The 17,318-nt window shown below is 33.1% G+C and overlaps 1 protein-coding gene across 1 annotated transcript; it reads left to right on the plus strand.

Annotated features, from left to right (window-relative positions):
- The first annotated feature begins 80 nt into the window (after positions 1–80).
- On the plus strand, positions 81–16,226 carry LOC111000588 (long-chain fatty acid transport protein 4). The gene is made up of 12 exons (XM_022270092.2): positions 81–496; positions 4,456–4,609; positions 5,190–5,427; positions 5,613–5,832; positions 6,483–6,684; positions 7,428–7,561; positions 9,026–9,084; positions 11,839–11,982; positions 13,469–13,542; positions 14,008–14,229; positions 14,779–14,932; positions 15,440–16,226. The coding sequence occupies exons 1-12, from the start codon at positions 321–323 to the stop codon at positions 15,589–15,591; spliced, it is 1,929 nt and encodes a 642-aa protein (XP_022125784.2). The 5' UTR covers positions 81–320; the 3' UTR covers positions 15,592–16,226.
- Positions 16,227–17,318: the final 1,092 nt, after the last annotated feature.

Raw genomic sequence — 17,318 nt, forward strand, 5'->3', positions numbered from 1 at the left:
AGAAAAAATATTTAAATAAAGAAGTATCACAAAGTCAAGTCAAACTGCGAAAGTGAAGCGCAATAGGCGTGTTTTTATTTTACATTTTTTACATGTCATAGCCACCGGTTCAAAAGCGGTCCCTTCGGGGATCAGCTGTTCGCGCATGTGCATCTGGCGCCGAGGGGAAACAAGCCATTGACGCGGCGAACGTTCGCTGTGCGCACGTCCTTGGCGCATTTAGGAAAAAACATTCAACGCCGGCAGACGCGGTCGGCGCGTTGTTCATTGTTTAGGTCTCAGTGTAGTTATTCGCGTGTCCCACTGGGCTCGTCGCCAGCATGGACGCTCTGCTGGCAGCGCTCGTCGCGCTAATGGCACTAGCTGCCGCGATGGCCGCCGTGCTGAGCACGCTATCCAAGGCGGCGATTTTCGCCTTACTCGCGATCGCACCTTGTGTTTATCGCTACAGGAAGAAGATTTATGTGATCGTGAAAACATTACCCAGGGATCTCAAGTGAGTTGCTTTAAAATTCAGTCTATAATGTATAATGTTAAATTTAACATGCCCACGATTTATGTACACAGTCCGCTATGCGTCACGAAAATCGTTAAAATCGTTGTAGTTAACAGCGAAGTAATAATTTGTCAGTGTAAATATATAAACGATGTTACCTTAGTTAACTATACTTGAGTATTCGAATTCTCTGATATTCCCATAGTTATATAATTTACTGACGTAGACTATAGACTGCTTTATTGTGTAAGAAACCAGATAAAAATAGTATTTGTCTTTTACATTTTAGTCTTAAACTCTTAACGTTCAACGATAATGTTGTCGGTCGTTGCTTACATTACAAAAGGTTTTTGCTACCTGCTACTAAAATTGGTAAGCGAAAAAATTAGACTTGTACGCATAAAGAACTGCCTCAGCGAGCATATTATAAATTAGTTACTATATAAGAGAGTATTTTATTACGTTTCGACTATGAAACACATCCTGCATATTAATTAGTGATTAGCTTTATTTTTTGGATATCTACTGTCAAGGTACAATAATTGTAATCAACCTGCATAACAAGTAAATAACGGAGAAGGCAGGGGATATTTTTACATAACACAGACTCGTATGTTCAGAGAATTATGAATTATTACGAATAGGGAAAAATTATGAAACAGGAAGCTGCAAATAACAAAAGATAACAAAATATGCCAGTATTTTTGTTAACTTAGTTTAACCTACTTTTTAATAGATACTTTGGATCCTTAGTGGAACTATACTAGCGCATATAATGCGGCATGAAGTGGGCAATATTCCAACGATCGAAAATCAACCCTTACTTGTCCAGCCAAAAGTGAAAGTTATAGCTAGACAAAGAAATCGTAACCATTTCTAATTGAAATAAAAATGATATTTCGGGGCCACAAAACATGTCACTGTCACGATTAAGCTTATTATAATCTTTACCTTATATACATTTCAACCCTTACTTGTCCTTTCCATTTCTCAAATATGCTTTTCTATACAATATTTTTCCATTATGTAATTAAATCCTAAGTTTAAATAATTTTCTAAAGGTAAATAACTTTATCATGTTAACTTATACAATTGACATGTTAGTAGATATTTAAATAACTTTTTCGTTCAACGTGTTTAAGAATTTAGTTTTATTTGCCGTAATTTGTATTTTTAAATTAATTATAATGGCCTAAATCATTTGAAATTTTCGGATCGCGCTCTGTAGGTCAGTTTCTATTTGTTTTAGAATTTAAATGAGAATTTACACAATAATTATACCTGTTTGGAAATACAAAATACAGAATGTCAGCGACCTTTGATTGTCTTAGCAGCAAAGACAAAATAATTGGGGATTTCAAAACAATAGTGAATGAATTAATTTAAATAATCGAAATTAGTTTAACTGCAAAGGATCAATAATGTTGGTGCCGTAGTAGAATGTAATTTCGTATACTGTAGAAGTTATTTATGTAGGTAACATACGTAAACTGATTACAGGCATTTTTCTTACTAGATGCCGTTTAATTATTCATTTCTCGAGATGTTTCATTTATGATTATGGAAAGTCGTTCAAAGTATAATATATGTGAGACCACATGTTAATTTTACATTGGAGCATCGGTCAAGACCTTGTATCCGACTATTTATAAAGTCAAGGTCTAAATGTAAAAAGTATACCCGTTCTGATGGCCTGGTGCAGAATTGTGCTTATAATGCAAAAAATGCAACAATTAATTAAAAAAATATGAGAAGAAATTTACAGTTTCGTGCGATTTAATAGTATCTTATCTCTGCTGAGATTGGAGACAATGTACAGAGATAAATTAAACGTGTAAGAAATGATGTAAAGTACCTCACGATATACAGTGGGCGAGTTATTTTTGATTGAACTTTACTCGATCGATCCGTCAGCCACCTCTCTGAGGGATAAAGTTACATTAAAATAGTAGTTTCACAGCCATACTTTCCGTGCCTTAGGTCCTAGGATATCCATAGTTGCTGCCCTTACACCTTAAAATCGATTTTCTGTATGTCTATGAAATCTTCGTGTATGTTTGCCTATAGGTGGTTGTCACATTAAAAATTGTATTTTGTGGTTCTTTTACCAATGTATCAGAGTGCCTAGCGTTGTGTTATCAATACAAAAAATTAATTAAGCATAGCATAAGCAGTTGAAACCCTCTTTTTTAAAACCAGCTTTCATTATATTGAGAAAATTTAACCAAATGGTTTACTTAAACATATCTTTAATCTTCACGACCGGCTCAAATCGACATGAAATATCTTAGTCATGGCAAAGAACATCTTGCAAAAATACCCGTATATTTTAGCCGTTTCAGCTACATAAAATAACCTAATTATTTTCGCCTTATTATCATAAACAATTAGGTGGATAGGCGACATTAGTGTAAGCATTTTGAGGTATATTATGAATTGTATTACAGGCTCAAAATATGTACTCAAACTCAAAGGTTTCAAATATCTTATATGATTTTTCTTTCTTTATTTACACTTCGTTATCAAAACCAAATAAATACCATGCAACTCAACTACGAAATGTAATATTAATTGTTTTAAAACTTGACATGTGGCGGTCAATTACTTTTAGGTTATGTTTGAGAGTTTTGATATAAAATCTTATTTCTTCGTATTCTTAGAATATCAAAAATACAAATTACAAGATAAGATCTTATCTATAAGATTGTGAAGACCTACTTTAATATTTTCAAGTAATAGTGGAAATACCGTAAAATCACTTTGTGAGTGTTTGTTAATTTACGAAAAACCGTTAGGTAATAATCTTCCGTTTTGGGGAGCGTTCAAGTATTACGTCACGCAATTTTTGGAGATTCTTGAGCCTCCCCCCCCCCCCCCCCCCCCCATGTAACGCGCCGTAACTTTTTCTATACCCAATAGTAAAGTTTCGTTACCACCCTGTGACTCAATTAACCTAAAAGTTTCCATTTTTGTGGTGTAAAGTACCGAAAAGTCGAAAATAATATTAACAGTAACTCTTTACTCCAATCCAAAAAAAATCGTTATGTAATACTTGAAGGCTCCCTTGGTTGAAATAAGATATGATTGTTTAAAATTATTTGGTAGGTTCTAATCAGTCTTCGTCCTAGAAAATAAGCAAGTAAATATTTCTGCTAAGAATCAAGATAGCGCGTGTTTTCTATCGATTGGTAAAATCGATATTTTTTTATCACCAACATGAACTTTATTTCTATGTTATAAGAGCCTAGATTATAGAGAAAAAATCGTTCAACACGTGACACGTTTCACATATAAATATTTTAAAGACGCACCTTGCCCTATATAAGTAGAGGTAAGATCGGCAAAAACAATATTCATCAAGTTTGTTTTAAGCAATTTTGTATGGTAAAATTACTGATGTAAAACTCTGTTGCCTAGCACACGACCATTCTAAAAAAACAGTTTGGATAATCATGCGTCAAGTTACGGCTATTGACTTTTTTATTAGATTGCAACAAATTTTCCTTAAGTTGCTAATATTAGCAAACAACGCTTAGCTATTGTACAATTATTAGTAAAAATGTTCTAAATTGCGTTATTCCGAACTTATGTAGGATAAGATATGTGAAATGTGTCACGGGTTGAACAGTTCTTTACTCGATAATATTAACTCTTGTGTTCGTAGAAATTAGGTTCATGTCACAAATACATTATGCTGTGGAACATTCTGCTCCGCAGCATAATGCTGAGCCAGGGCCAATTACAGCCACACACACGATTTAAAAATTTGAAACGAGCTGAATAAGAAAATAAATTTTATTATTATTATTTTCTTTTTATTGTTTTTGATATCTCATTTTAATTTTTTTCGTTTATTGTTATGTTTATGTGGTTATGTGTGTGTGTTTTGTTTGTAATAAATGTTATGTCTGTCTGTCAAATACAAATTGTTTCTAAGTGCGATCTTTCATTATTTTAAGGTTCCTATGGCGGTACGCAAATGCGATGATTCGTACGGCAATATATGCTCGAAACAACTGCTCCGTTGCCGAGTTGTTTACGAAGAGAGCCCTCAAACAGCCCGATGCACCATGCTTCTTTGTCGTCGACGATCGCACATGGACATTCAGAGAGGTAAATTAATAAAAAATTGTTCACCACAATATGTCCCACATACTTCTCTTGCAGGACTATTCAAATATTCGAAAAGAAAAAATTGAGGTTTAAGCAGTTATCCCATAAGTTTATTAAACATTATTTTAGTTACATTATTGCGATGAGTTTTTGCCTTAATTTGCGCCTTGTTACGAAGTTGTATGTTTTCATTTTATAGAATAGAATGTTAGTCTCAAGCGAAGTAGATGGAATATTCGTGTAGTTTTTCAAACTAAATAGCGTAGGTGTAGTTTGTGATGAGATTAACGTAACGTGCCAATGCAAGACTTCAGTTTTATCGATGCTATTACGTAATACTTTGTAGGCTTTAAGCAAGTAAACGGCAGGTCTGGACAACTGCCCGTTTCCTTTGTTTTGCCACGGACAATAGATGTTTTGCTATAATATTTAATACCCATATCTAGCTTGCAATTAGTCAAGAGACAGAAAAGGAAAAAAGTGTGTAATTTATTACAACAATTCAAATGTAATTTATGACTCATAAATTCATTTGGTTTACGCCATGGATAGAGATCTTATCAATGCATATTTCCGGCAGATGGCAGAAAAATCGAACCAAGTGGCTCGGGTTATGCAGGAGATGGGCCTGAAGCGTGGTGACGTGGTGTGTATCTTCATGCCTAACTGTGCGGAATACGTTTACATGTGGCTGGGTATGGCCAAGCTGGGTGTGGTCTCTGCTCTCATCAACAGTAATCTGCGACACAAACCTCTTTTACATTGCATCCAGGTCGCAAATGCTAAAGCTATTATCTACTCTGATTGTTTGGTTGATGGTAAGTGATCTTTTTGTTTGAACTAAAGTTTCATACAGTATTCCTTATTTAAAGTTAAATCCATTATGAACACGTGTCATAACTGATAATGTCTATGGCTTCTCTTTGAAGGTTCAATTCACATTAGTTTATACTAAAGAATTCGTCAAACATAGAAAATAAATAATTCTAAGTGTATTTTGCAGCTGTGGCCGATATAAATGCTGACCTACCCGCGGATATAAAGAAATTTCAGTTATATGGCGACTGTGCACCGGGAGTCACGGATATGCGCTCCGAGATGGAGAAGCAGTCTCCAGATTATCCAATCGTGGTTGATAAGCCTCAGTACAATGATACTCTTCTGTACATCTACACGTCAGGCACAACGGGAATGCCAAAGGCAGCTGTGATGAAGAACTCAAAGTTAGTTCAGCACATATATTTTTCCTATAATACATGGTCCAAATTTCACCAGTTTTTTTATTAGATAAAGGGCAATGCAAGCCCAGGGACACACTTGGGGCTTAAGTTGGTTAACCTCCACCGGGAGTTCGTTCATCATGTCGGCCGTGGGGATTCATCAGTCGTCAATAATTTCGTATAATAGATGATCATGTACCAGTATATGATCACCATGTATTTATATATCTATATTCACACTGTATACGTGCTAATGATTAATAAATAAAAAATCTTCGTTTCATCACAAGACGTAATGCGACAGAATTGCCATCTAAAGTTCTATAATATGTAACTACTAACCGAATACATCACCGAATACACCAATATCGTGTAATTTTTCTCGATCTCCCTTTCTCACACTCTCTTGACACCAAGTCAATCGCTCTCTCTCTCTTTTCTTCGACAAAAACGCTGCACGTCGTGACGTTTTATCCGTAAAAAAATTACCCTTATGCATCTAAAGAAGTTTCACTTCAAAAACTAAAATGATGTTGTTCCATTTAATGTAAATTTGTTTTTTGTTGTTTGTTAGAAATTTATATCCTAAATGACTTGAAGAATTCGTATGAAATAATATCTTCCTTTATTACTTACATAGCGAATCTTATCAGGTACTTGATCGTGGTGGTAGCCACAGTTCACATGCTGGGTCTGAAAAGCACTGACCGTATGTACAACCCCCTACCGCTCTACCATCTCGCTGGCGGGCTAGTAGGGACCGCGGCAGCTTTAGTTGATGGTATACCCTCGGTACTTCGGAGCAAGTTCTCAGCATCTAACTACTGGAGTGACTGTATCAAGTACGAGTGCACGGTACGTAAGATTAATTTTATTATGATATTATTATTTACCATTATGCTGATATAACTTTTATAAGTATGTATATGTAATAATTATAAATAATAAGTACATTAAAAAGCCTAATTAATTGTAAATACAAATTTACACGTTTTAAAATATCTTCTTGTTGTATACCTATTAAAACAATCTTTTGAATTATTTATTTCTTACCACTTCGTTAACTTATCTAAAAACCTACATACAAAAAAGCAATTTACATAAATTATTAGGCAACACCTATAGAGGGTGAAATACAAACAGTGCATAAGTAATTAACACTTACTATAACTAAAATACTAAAAAATTCACTAATAGTATATAATAACTATACATACGCACATGTGTATATAAATGAGTTGAGAGAATGAGTCACAATTAATATATGTATATAATTAGCTAATTTACAATAAATGATCAAAAAGAATATTTTCAAATAAATTATTTAAATAGTATGAGGTAATTATGTTGCAATTGATTTAATTTAAATGTTTATTGTATGTATATGATATATGCGATTTGATATGCCTATTGTTTTGTAAATATAATAAAATTTGCTTTCAATTCTTAGTAAATAAATCATATAAATGAAATATTCCATAAAAATTGTATGGTTATTGAAACCTTTAAATGAAACAATCTGAAATTTTCGTGGTGTAATTTTTTAACTTGTAGTCGTAAATCGATATATTTGGTAATTAAATACAATCTTATTATAGGTATCTCAGTACATTGGAGAGATGTGCCGTTATCTGCTTGCCCAGCCTTCGAAGCCTACTGACACTCAGCACAGAGTGCGAATTATGGTCGGAAATGGAATGCGACCTGCCATATGGCAGCAGATTGTTGATAGGTCAGTAACATACATTTTATTTTATACATTATATTGATTATAACTTAGGGCTTTGACCGCTATATCTAGTGATATTTAGATTGTCAATAAATTAGGGCGAACGTAATCTTATCTAGCGCCCAACCTAGAACTAGATTAGAATTTTGTTTGTGTTTTGTATGTTGCCAGAAAACGGCCATGGATAGGGTTGAAATATATAAATAGGGAAGAATATAAATGTGTTTTTATTTGAGATAATAGAGATAATTTTATTCAGATACTTTTACATTTAAACACATTTATATTGCAATATTTGTTTAGATGTGCCCTTTTTTGGCCTCCTCCAAATCCCGCCATTTTTATCTGCACTGTGCCACTATCTGCCATGTACCAGATATAAGGGAAAATATAAAACTGTTTTTATTTTACATAATTTTAATTCGGACACTTTACATATAAACACGCTTCTGTTTAAATGGTCTATCACCTTCTACCACTTTAATACTTTTTTACTCAACTTTCTGTTCCTCTTACCATGGACCCCGCCCAATTCCACTTTAGTTTATTTATTTTTATTATTACATCTGCTTTAAAGCTGTATGCTTTATTTTGTCTATTCTTTTCTTCCCTATCATACATCGATCCATACATTCCATCGATCTTTGACTCCTAAAGCTTTTTATGCTGCCCTTCAGATTTATATTCGATTAATAACTAATTAAAACTAGCGAACACAAAATCTTCCTAATCTTCTTTTAACATTAGCTACAAGGTTCTTCTAACTTCAGGTTTTACATAAGAATTTTATAAATTAAATTATTAAACGTATTTACGATTTGCTGTTTGATTTTAATGATTGTGGGAATTTCATCTATTTAATTGTATTATTACGGTAATTAATACTTAAATAAACCATTATTTTGAATGACAGAAAAAATTATAAGCTATTAAAAACTTGCCGTGAAGTGAAAACATAATTACAATCATGCGATGTAATTATTAACAGACAATTCAAATTTATAGCGTTTGTGGCACAAAACCCACTTAGTTTTTTTTTTCAATATGAACTTTGCTGTAATAAACATGCAAATTTAAATCGCGTTGGCCATTTTCTTTACATAAAAATACCTTTATAAATATAGTTTTTATAATGTCGCACGGGCATAGAACCCCGTCACTTAAAAGGTGCTTATGTGTGAGTGTTGTTTTATATACGTAAGTCTTCAGATACTAAAATGTTATAAATAGAAATAGCCTACCTATGTCAGTCATTAGTAGAAGAGTTCTTCCACTTGTCTCTAATGCCCATTACCTTCCGCTAGCCCATTTGTATTGACATAGAATATAAGGTAATATTCAATTGCTATTGCTAGATTAGTAAAGGCGGCTTATAAATTATTTATTTATTTAATGATAGTTCACGATATTCTCTGAAAAGCAAAGATACATTCCAATTACTTGATGAGGCAATATTTGTTTTGGCAGGTTCAAAGTACCGCAGATAAATGAGATATATGGAGCGACCGAGGGCAATGCAAACATAAGTAAGTTTCTTTTGTTTCTGCTTACAACAGTGATAACAGAAGTACTTTGTACTACACTAATTGTTTTACGATTAATGTATATAAATATAAATTGCTTTTTGTCTCGCTATAACTCGATGCAATGCAAAAGACGATTTGCCTTTACAAGTATGATCTTGTAATATTTGTGGAAGTATAGGGATGGTTTAACTGAAGGACAATATTAGTTAAGAAAAATAATAAAAACGACAGTTAAATTTTTAAATAAGACAATCCAGTTAAGAAATATTTGATCATTACAATAATAGACCTGTATAGTAATTTTATTATGGCAGTACATTTAACTAATCTATGCAAATATAGTAAATTATTTTTTAAAAGAGTAAGTGTGGAGTTTCTTGCCCATTCTTCACACGAAATTACCTTTTGGAAGGGGCAGCTAGAATCATCTTTATATTTTATTTAACGTTCAAAAGTGCCCTTTTACGTTTTCTAATTGGAATAAATGATTTGATATTTGATGTCTTTTCAGAAATTATTACCTATTCATAGTTGTAGTATGACGTCCGAACCGGAAACGAAAAAACTGTTTTAGAAAATTGTATTAATTTAGAAAAAAATAGCAGGTCATACGAAGTTCACCAGGTCACCTAGTTAAAAATAAATTCGTAATCAATCCTTTTTTTTCAATAATTTTTAATATAGTTGTGTCATTAAGGAGAATGGTCTGATAGTTACAGAATATAGTACAAAAAACTTGGCTATTAAAGGCGGATTTAACCGTTTTAATTTTTATTGACAATAATAGTACATCTATATCATATATGTAATTATATTTGGATTGACTACGTTGTTTATCTAACTCTATCAAATATACTACTGCTATAAATCATTTAGATACATTTAGAACGCGTTAAAATCAACGCTTAGTATTGTAATTCCTATCAAGTTGAAAAACACTCCAGGAATAACACGTTATGATTCACTGATTTATAACTGATAAGTATTATTGTTTTCTTGTTACGGTGACTTGGTGTCTAGACTCGCCAGTGACGCCACACATCGACAAAACCAGTGATGCCAACTCCTATAGAGTGTTACTCCAAATACCCCTAAATATAGATTATAAACGCCTTAAGTTTTTGTTTTGACATTTATCTTAGAGCCACGCTGGGATATAGTCTGGTGGTGGGGTTTATACGCTTAATATAAATTGTATATATAGTGCGTTTTTTAAGAAAACATAAAAATATTTTTTATTAAAGTGCCCCATAAAAATCCCTGTTAATTAATGTATCTCCTTAAAACTCCCTGAGATATCTTGATTCCCCATATATTTGGGAGGAAAATCCCCAAGTTGGAATCACTGCCTACCGCAACCAAAGTTCTCGAACAAAGACTGCGCAAGAACAAAGACATTTATAATAATTTTACAAAACGAAAAGTTTGACTTCGTTGGTTTTAATATGTTATGTGGCACTTTGTGTAAATGTCTTTTACAATGTGCATAATTAAAGTACTTTCTAAATATTTAATAAAGGTTAAATATAAATTGCACCGTTCCAGTCATCTTTCTCTTTTCATCGCAATATGTTGAATATGATAGAAAGAGACGAAGGAGCGCGTTAGCAATTGTTTTTATGAATTTAACGGTTAATACTGTTAGATATAATAAACTGTTAAATTGGCCATTATTTAGAATTAATATTAAAAATGTAGAGCGTAAAATTTGCTAGAAATTGTAATAAATTGTTATGGATAATATATATAATTTGGATCGCGCTTAAGTTGCGACGGAAGGTATTTCCGATGAAGTTCATTGTCATTTCCGGTGCAATATCATATTTATAATTACACGCAATTTATACGATATTATGTTCTTTATGCTTAGCTAAATTATAAAATATAACTTATGGTACACTATAACTGTTTAGTTTACTTGTGGCTTAAATTAGATGACAGTAACTAAATTTTATTTTGTCTCTGATTTTAAACAAAAAACAAAAGTTGAACTCAAACGCGTTGTGACTCAGCTTCTGTGGAATGATTTATTAACAGCATAAGCAAACTTCTTTGTTTCATTACAACGATTTTTTTTTTCCACTTTTATTTCTCTAATATTTAATAAGTGAGCTGTTATTTGTTAATTTGGTAAATAAAATTCTTAAATAATTGCTGAACATTAATTGCGTAAAACGTCGTTATATTTTATTACATTACTCGTAACTAACTGCTTTATAACTTCAGGTGTGTGATGTGTTGTTCCATCAAGTTAACATAAGATCAAATATTGCCATACTAACGCCATCTATTGCCACGAAGTTGGTATTTGCGATATAGCGGAATGTATTTACACAATTAAATTGTCCCCTATATTTATGTGCGATGTATGCTAACCCTGAGATCGTTTTTGACTCAAAACGGGACATTGGTTTAATTTTGTTCAAATGATAAATAGTTAATGAAAAAAAACACTTTATTAAAGTTATTTATTTAGAAAAAAATTGTTGGCTTGAAGTTACGAATCAAAAAATATAGGTAGGTACCCAAAATGTTTTGTTACCTATATAAATGTAAATACATTTATGAAAAGAATTTTTTTTAAAGAGTTGGTGATGATTTTAAATAAAAATTAAATTCTTGGCACGTTTATTTTATATATTCTGCTGCTCAAATTGTCGCGCAGTTTCTGGAAATGGCGTTATGCGTCCCACAGTTCATTTCGGGGACACCGGGACTCGTAGCATTTATACTAAACAAATGACCTTTTGACAGTTAATGTGGACAACACGGTGGGAGCGGTCGGTTTCCTCCCCAAGTTGGTGCCAACGAGACTTCACCCGATCGCACTGGTGAAGATCGACGAGCTTGGAAATGTCATTCGTGGTCCAGATGGTTATTGCATACGCTGCCAGCCCAGTAAGTACTGTTTATTAAACATTAAACTCAATTTTTACGTGTTTACAAGTTGCGTCATAGATACTGGTCCGACGCCATTTTGGTTACAGAAGCGTTTTGGCGGGCTCTTGATATTGTGAATATTTAGTATTAATAAGCCGGCAATTGTAGGTTATATAAATTGGTATTTTTAATTCTTTTATTTAGTCATTATTTAATAAATTGAAATGGTTTTTAAGTTTATAGTATTAGGTTTTAAGTTTTATTTATTATTCAATAGAAAGGTCTTAATAAGAAGTAATGATTTAATTTAATCGGGGCATTGCACTGGTATACACATGCTTTTAGTTAGTTTTTACATGTAAGACGAAGCTAAGGAAAGATTCAGAGACGAGACTAATCTTAGTAAGCTGTAAGACCCGTATGACCAAAACCTACGACTGTGAACCTTGCCCTAGATTTTACCATAAGTGTAAAAATGATACATAACAAACTCTGTTAAAATATTTAACTTTAAATACTCACTGATAAGAGTTAATTGCTTTTTCGTGTGGTATTAATTATAAATGTCTATGGAATATATTAGATTATGTATTTTCGTTTAGAAAGTTGTTATATATATATAACAAAACTATTCAAAATATTTAATAAAAACAGTTTGATAACGATGTATAAGTAGTAACCAAAATTACCATTTTCATGGTTACGTACCATCTTTAATGGTTAAATTCCAATGAATTTACTTGGTATAAATAAGATATAGATGCAGAAATGTCTGCCCTCTAGTGTCAAACACGTAAAATAAGATGCATATGTAAGTTGGCATTAAGCTAATAAGCTATTGAACGATATTTTTTTTTTTGGTACGTACGCTATGATTCAACACAGTAGTGAATAATTTATAACACGGCAGGCCCTCTCTGAATACATAATAACTGTACAAAGCAGATACAGGCCAGTTAGATTGTTCATGAATATTTATTTAACTCTTAGTCTAATTTAATAAATAGGTAATTATTTTACTTTTGTTATTTTAATTTTTAGGTAAGTAAGATAACACCGTCGTAATGCGGATTAGCCCATTTCTTTATGCTCTCAAACATCACACATAATAAAACGAGGACAGTCAAAGAATATTAATAACAATTGTTTGATTGTGTTTGTTTTAAATAATAATACCTAGCATCAAGTTACAGCATAGAATATGTTAACAAAGCTACAAACAGTAAACGTCGATTAAACGTCATCTTCTATTTCTATAAAAGAGTTTAGAAAAATTATATAGACTGTTCGGACGCACTGCAGATAGAAAGCGTGCCGTATCACGCATGATTAATTATCTGTAGATTTTAAAAATGGAACGGTCAACCGATACGGTACTAAATTTTGTTTTTTCTATGTATATTTAACACCATTCATTAAAAATGTCAAACTATTCTATTAAACACTGCAGATGATTTTCTTATGATACGATGGTTTTCTAATTAGTTAATTGTTTTTTTTTCAGATGAACCAGGAATGTTTATTGGACTTATTTCACAGCGCAACGCAGCCCGTGCGTACCACGGATACGTTGATAAGGTTCGTCTTTAATCATGCCTTTCATATATCTATTAACGGATACAATTTAAATTTAAAACCACTTATAATGTGAGTTTTCAAGAATTTCTTAAATTACTGAAACAACAAATAATGACAGGAAAAATTCAAATCAAAATGCTGCTATTCTGTGCAGTGACGAAGGATTTGGAAGTATTCGCGCGTAAGGTGCGCAACCAATGATACTGGTTCTAGTCCATTGAAAGGTTACAATTAGAGAGCCAAACTGAACCTTTTTTAGAGGATGCTTTTATTAATGGGACATGTAGGGGGGTCAATACAAGGTCAACCACAAGTTTGTGGGGTTGGCGCACTTATCCGCCCGCCATTTGGTCCATTTTTTGTACGATGGAGAGTTTAAAAACATACACGATTTTGATAAATTTTAAAATATTTATTATTAATATTAAAGTGATAAAATTTTACAAAATTATTTTTTCATTTCAGAGCGCCAGTAACAAGAAAGTAGAGACAGACGTCTTCAGCAAGGGTGACGCTGCTTTTGTGAGTGGTGACATTCTTGTGGCTGACGATTATGGCTACCTCTTCTTCCGGGACCGCACTGGTGACACATACAAGTGGAAAGGCGAGAACGTAGCCACGGCTGAAGTAGAGGATGCGCTAGGCCCAGTTCTTGATCGACGGGATTGTGTGGTCTATGGGGTTTCGGTGAGTCAATCTAAATCTTTTTGGATTCTTTAAACAATAAATTATCATATATCTGTTCAAATCTTAGACATGAAATGGTCTGTCTATTCAAGCCCTAAAACAAGTTTCGATACATACTCATTTACTTTTACCTACCTTTCTAAAAAGGCCGGCAACGCACTCGCGAGTCTTCTGGCTTGAGAATGTCCATGAGCGGCGGTATCACTTAACATCAGGTGAGCCTCGTGCTCGTTTGCCACCTGTTCTATAAAAAAAAACTACGGATTCTTTAAGCTATCAGAAAATTTTATCCTAAATTTGATGACGAACATCCTTTCCATTTTCTTCCTTGTATACCTATATTCAATATTAATGTAATTTTAATACATCTTTTCGATTTATGTAGATGCATTATTCATTCGGAGATAATGTTCTACGAGATAAACGCGGGTACTACAGGGACAAGTGTACCATTGAACTGACATAAATTTTAGAATAATTAATTGTATGTATGGGACAAGCAAGCTGCAAGCTGATAAGAGCTTGGTTAAAATGTTAATTTCTACGTAGATACCCCAAACGGAGGGACGGGCCGGCATGGCTGCCATTGCGGACCCTGAGCGTACATTGGATCTGAGCAAATTGGCTGCACATCTCGATCATTCTCTGCCATCTTTCGCGCGGCCACTGTTCCTGCGCCTTACCAAGGACATTGAAATCACTAGTATGTGTATATCTTAATTATTATTTATTAAGCAAATTCACTTAGTAGTAGTAAATAGTATTACCTTTTTTGGTCAAATTGGTGTGCAATGACAAATAAATAAGGAAGGTAGGAATTTTTTACAAGTTTTACCGTTTCTCATGGTTTCATTACGTATGATAAAAAAACAGGTATTTCAATTAATGTATTACAGAAATACTTACTAATTGATAAGGCTGGGTATTTTGTGGTACTCATGTCAATTATTGATAGTGTGTTGAATACTGAAATTTTCCCCAAAAATTGGAACTTAAACCGAGTGTTAAGTGTAGCTTCCGTATTTTAAAAACTTGTTAAATTATTTCATTAAATTACAGGCACTTTTTAGTCATTGTATTTATCTGTCACAGATTTGACGAAATTTAAAGTTTGATTTAAATACACATCTGCCTGGAGTCAATTCGTCTTCACGAAACTGTCATCTTTAATTGAAGTATATAGGTATGTATAATTTTTGTCGTTTTTCAGGCACCTTTAAACTAAAGAAATTGCAGTATCAGAAGGAAGGTGTCGATCCCGACGTGATCAAAGATCCGCTGTACTTCCGCTCGGGCGCCGGCTTCGTGCCCATCACCACTCCGCTCTTCAATGACATTTCCAACGGAAAGGTCAAGCTCTAGGCACCAATTGCATTTTCGCTGAGCCCCCAAGGGACGACGATTAGATAATTTAGAAATTTGTTGTGATTTATTTTGCTCTTTTGTTCGACATTTTAAAATTTGTCTGTGATGTTTGAACGCGTCAACGCGGGTTTAATGACATTGTCAATGTCTTGTGTCACTATGTACATTGTCAATGTATGGTGTGTTTGAGGTGAATGTGTTTTTTTGTCGCGCAAGTCGCATTTCTTACAGAAAATGTAAAAAATGCTGTATTATTTTATACATAATATTATGTAGTTATTAATTTTAGCGGGTTCGGTAACGTTTGTTACGTTTTGATTTGGACAATAAATCCCGAGAGCTTATGGGCAATGGTGGTAAATGAAAATAGATCTCGCATTTTAACAGTAATAATTGTAGTTTTGATCAATAGCTATTTTAATATTGCTAGCACCATAGGGAACATTTGTAGGTAACATTCCGATTCTAGTCTATTAGTGTTCCTAACGATTAATTTCCTACAGATTTCATCTTAATAGTTTGGCACTATGCTAGTTTGAATTCTAATGAACAGAAAATTGTGCCTTGCAACAAGGACCGCAACTGCTCTTTAAAATTGTCATGTAAAATTGTAAATAAAAATCTTTCAAGTATATTCGTGTTTTATTTCTTTATCTACCCTTAGGGCAAATCCGTTAAATACGGTTATACTCTAGTATGTGTTTCACTTAGCGCTAAGTATCGTCTCTGTAGCTGATTTCTGAGAAGTTAATGTAAGCTAAACTGCAGCCAAGTCAAGGTTACATAATAGTATTCAGAAATATTGTTCTTCTTTTTCGCTAAGTCTGGCTTTTGTTTATCATAAAATAGCAGTAATAATAAGAAACATGACGAATATGAATGCTATCTGACAGTCGTGAAACATTATTTTTGTTACATTAACAGATAAAACATTACTCCTAACGAATTGTTTCAAGGGCAGAACGGAGCGTTACCAATCAATCAAGTCTTGAATGCGATACCGAATAATTAGTAACAGTCTTGATTTTCTTCGCTTTGTGTATTTTCAGTGCTATTAATACCTCATTAACTATATTCAAATAAAACCGCAGGCTTTGCTATCGATGCTCGTAATAATGTTTAGTCTATAATGCTGAACATTTTATATCCGCTATAAAAAGATCTAAGTAGTCTTAATATACTCATAGCTACCAATCTGTGAAAATACCTGTGTTATGTAAACCTGTAAGATATGAGTGAATGGTTATAACTGAAGAGTCATATACGGAGATAAGGCATCCTTGACCTAAATTTTATGAATATATGTATTTTTCTTTTCGTGGACTAAAGTGATCCAACGTTCACTTGAAAGTCAATAAGTTGGATGAATTTAAAAAAAAACACAATCAGCCATATCAAACTAACATGCTAATGTCGTTTTAAAAACAAAAATTCAAAGGGATAACGCTGCCAGTATCTTCGGAACATTGCCTAAGGGGAAATAATATATTTTTGGGTAGTTACGTACCTATTAACTGGCCCGGCCGGCCTAACCTTTTTGGCTTCTAAAGTGTTTTGGTTTTATAAAAAGTGATTCAATTTATTATTTAATCATCAGTAATTTGGTTTAGGTTGTCCACGCTTACCATATTTTGCCGCGGTGGCGTTAATATTATATTTTATGGTAAGTTATTGGTTTTTTGTTCACAGCCAACTAAATTACTAAGCCTTTCAATTCAACAGAC

The sequence above is a fragment of the Pieris rapae genome, chromosome 7 (assembly GCF_905147795.1).
Source record: "Pieris rapae chromosome 7, ilPieRapa1.1, whole genome shotgun sequence".
Classification (NCBI taxonomy): Eukaryota; Metazoa; Arthropoda; class Insecta; order Lepidoptera; family Pieridae; genus Pieris; species Pieris rapae.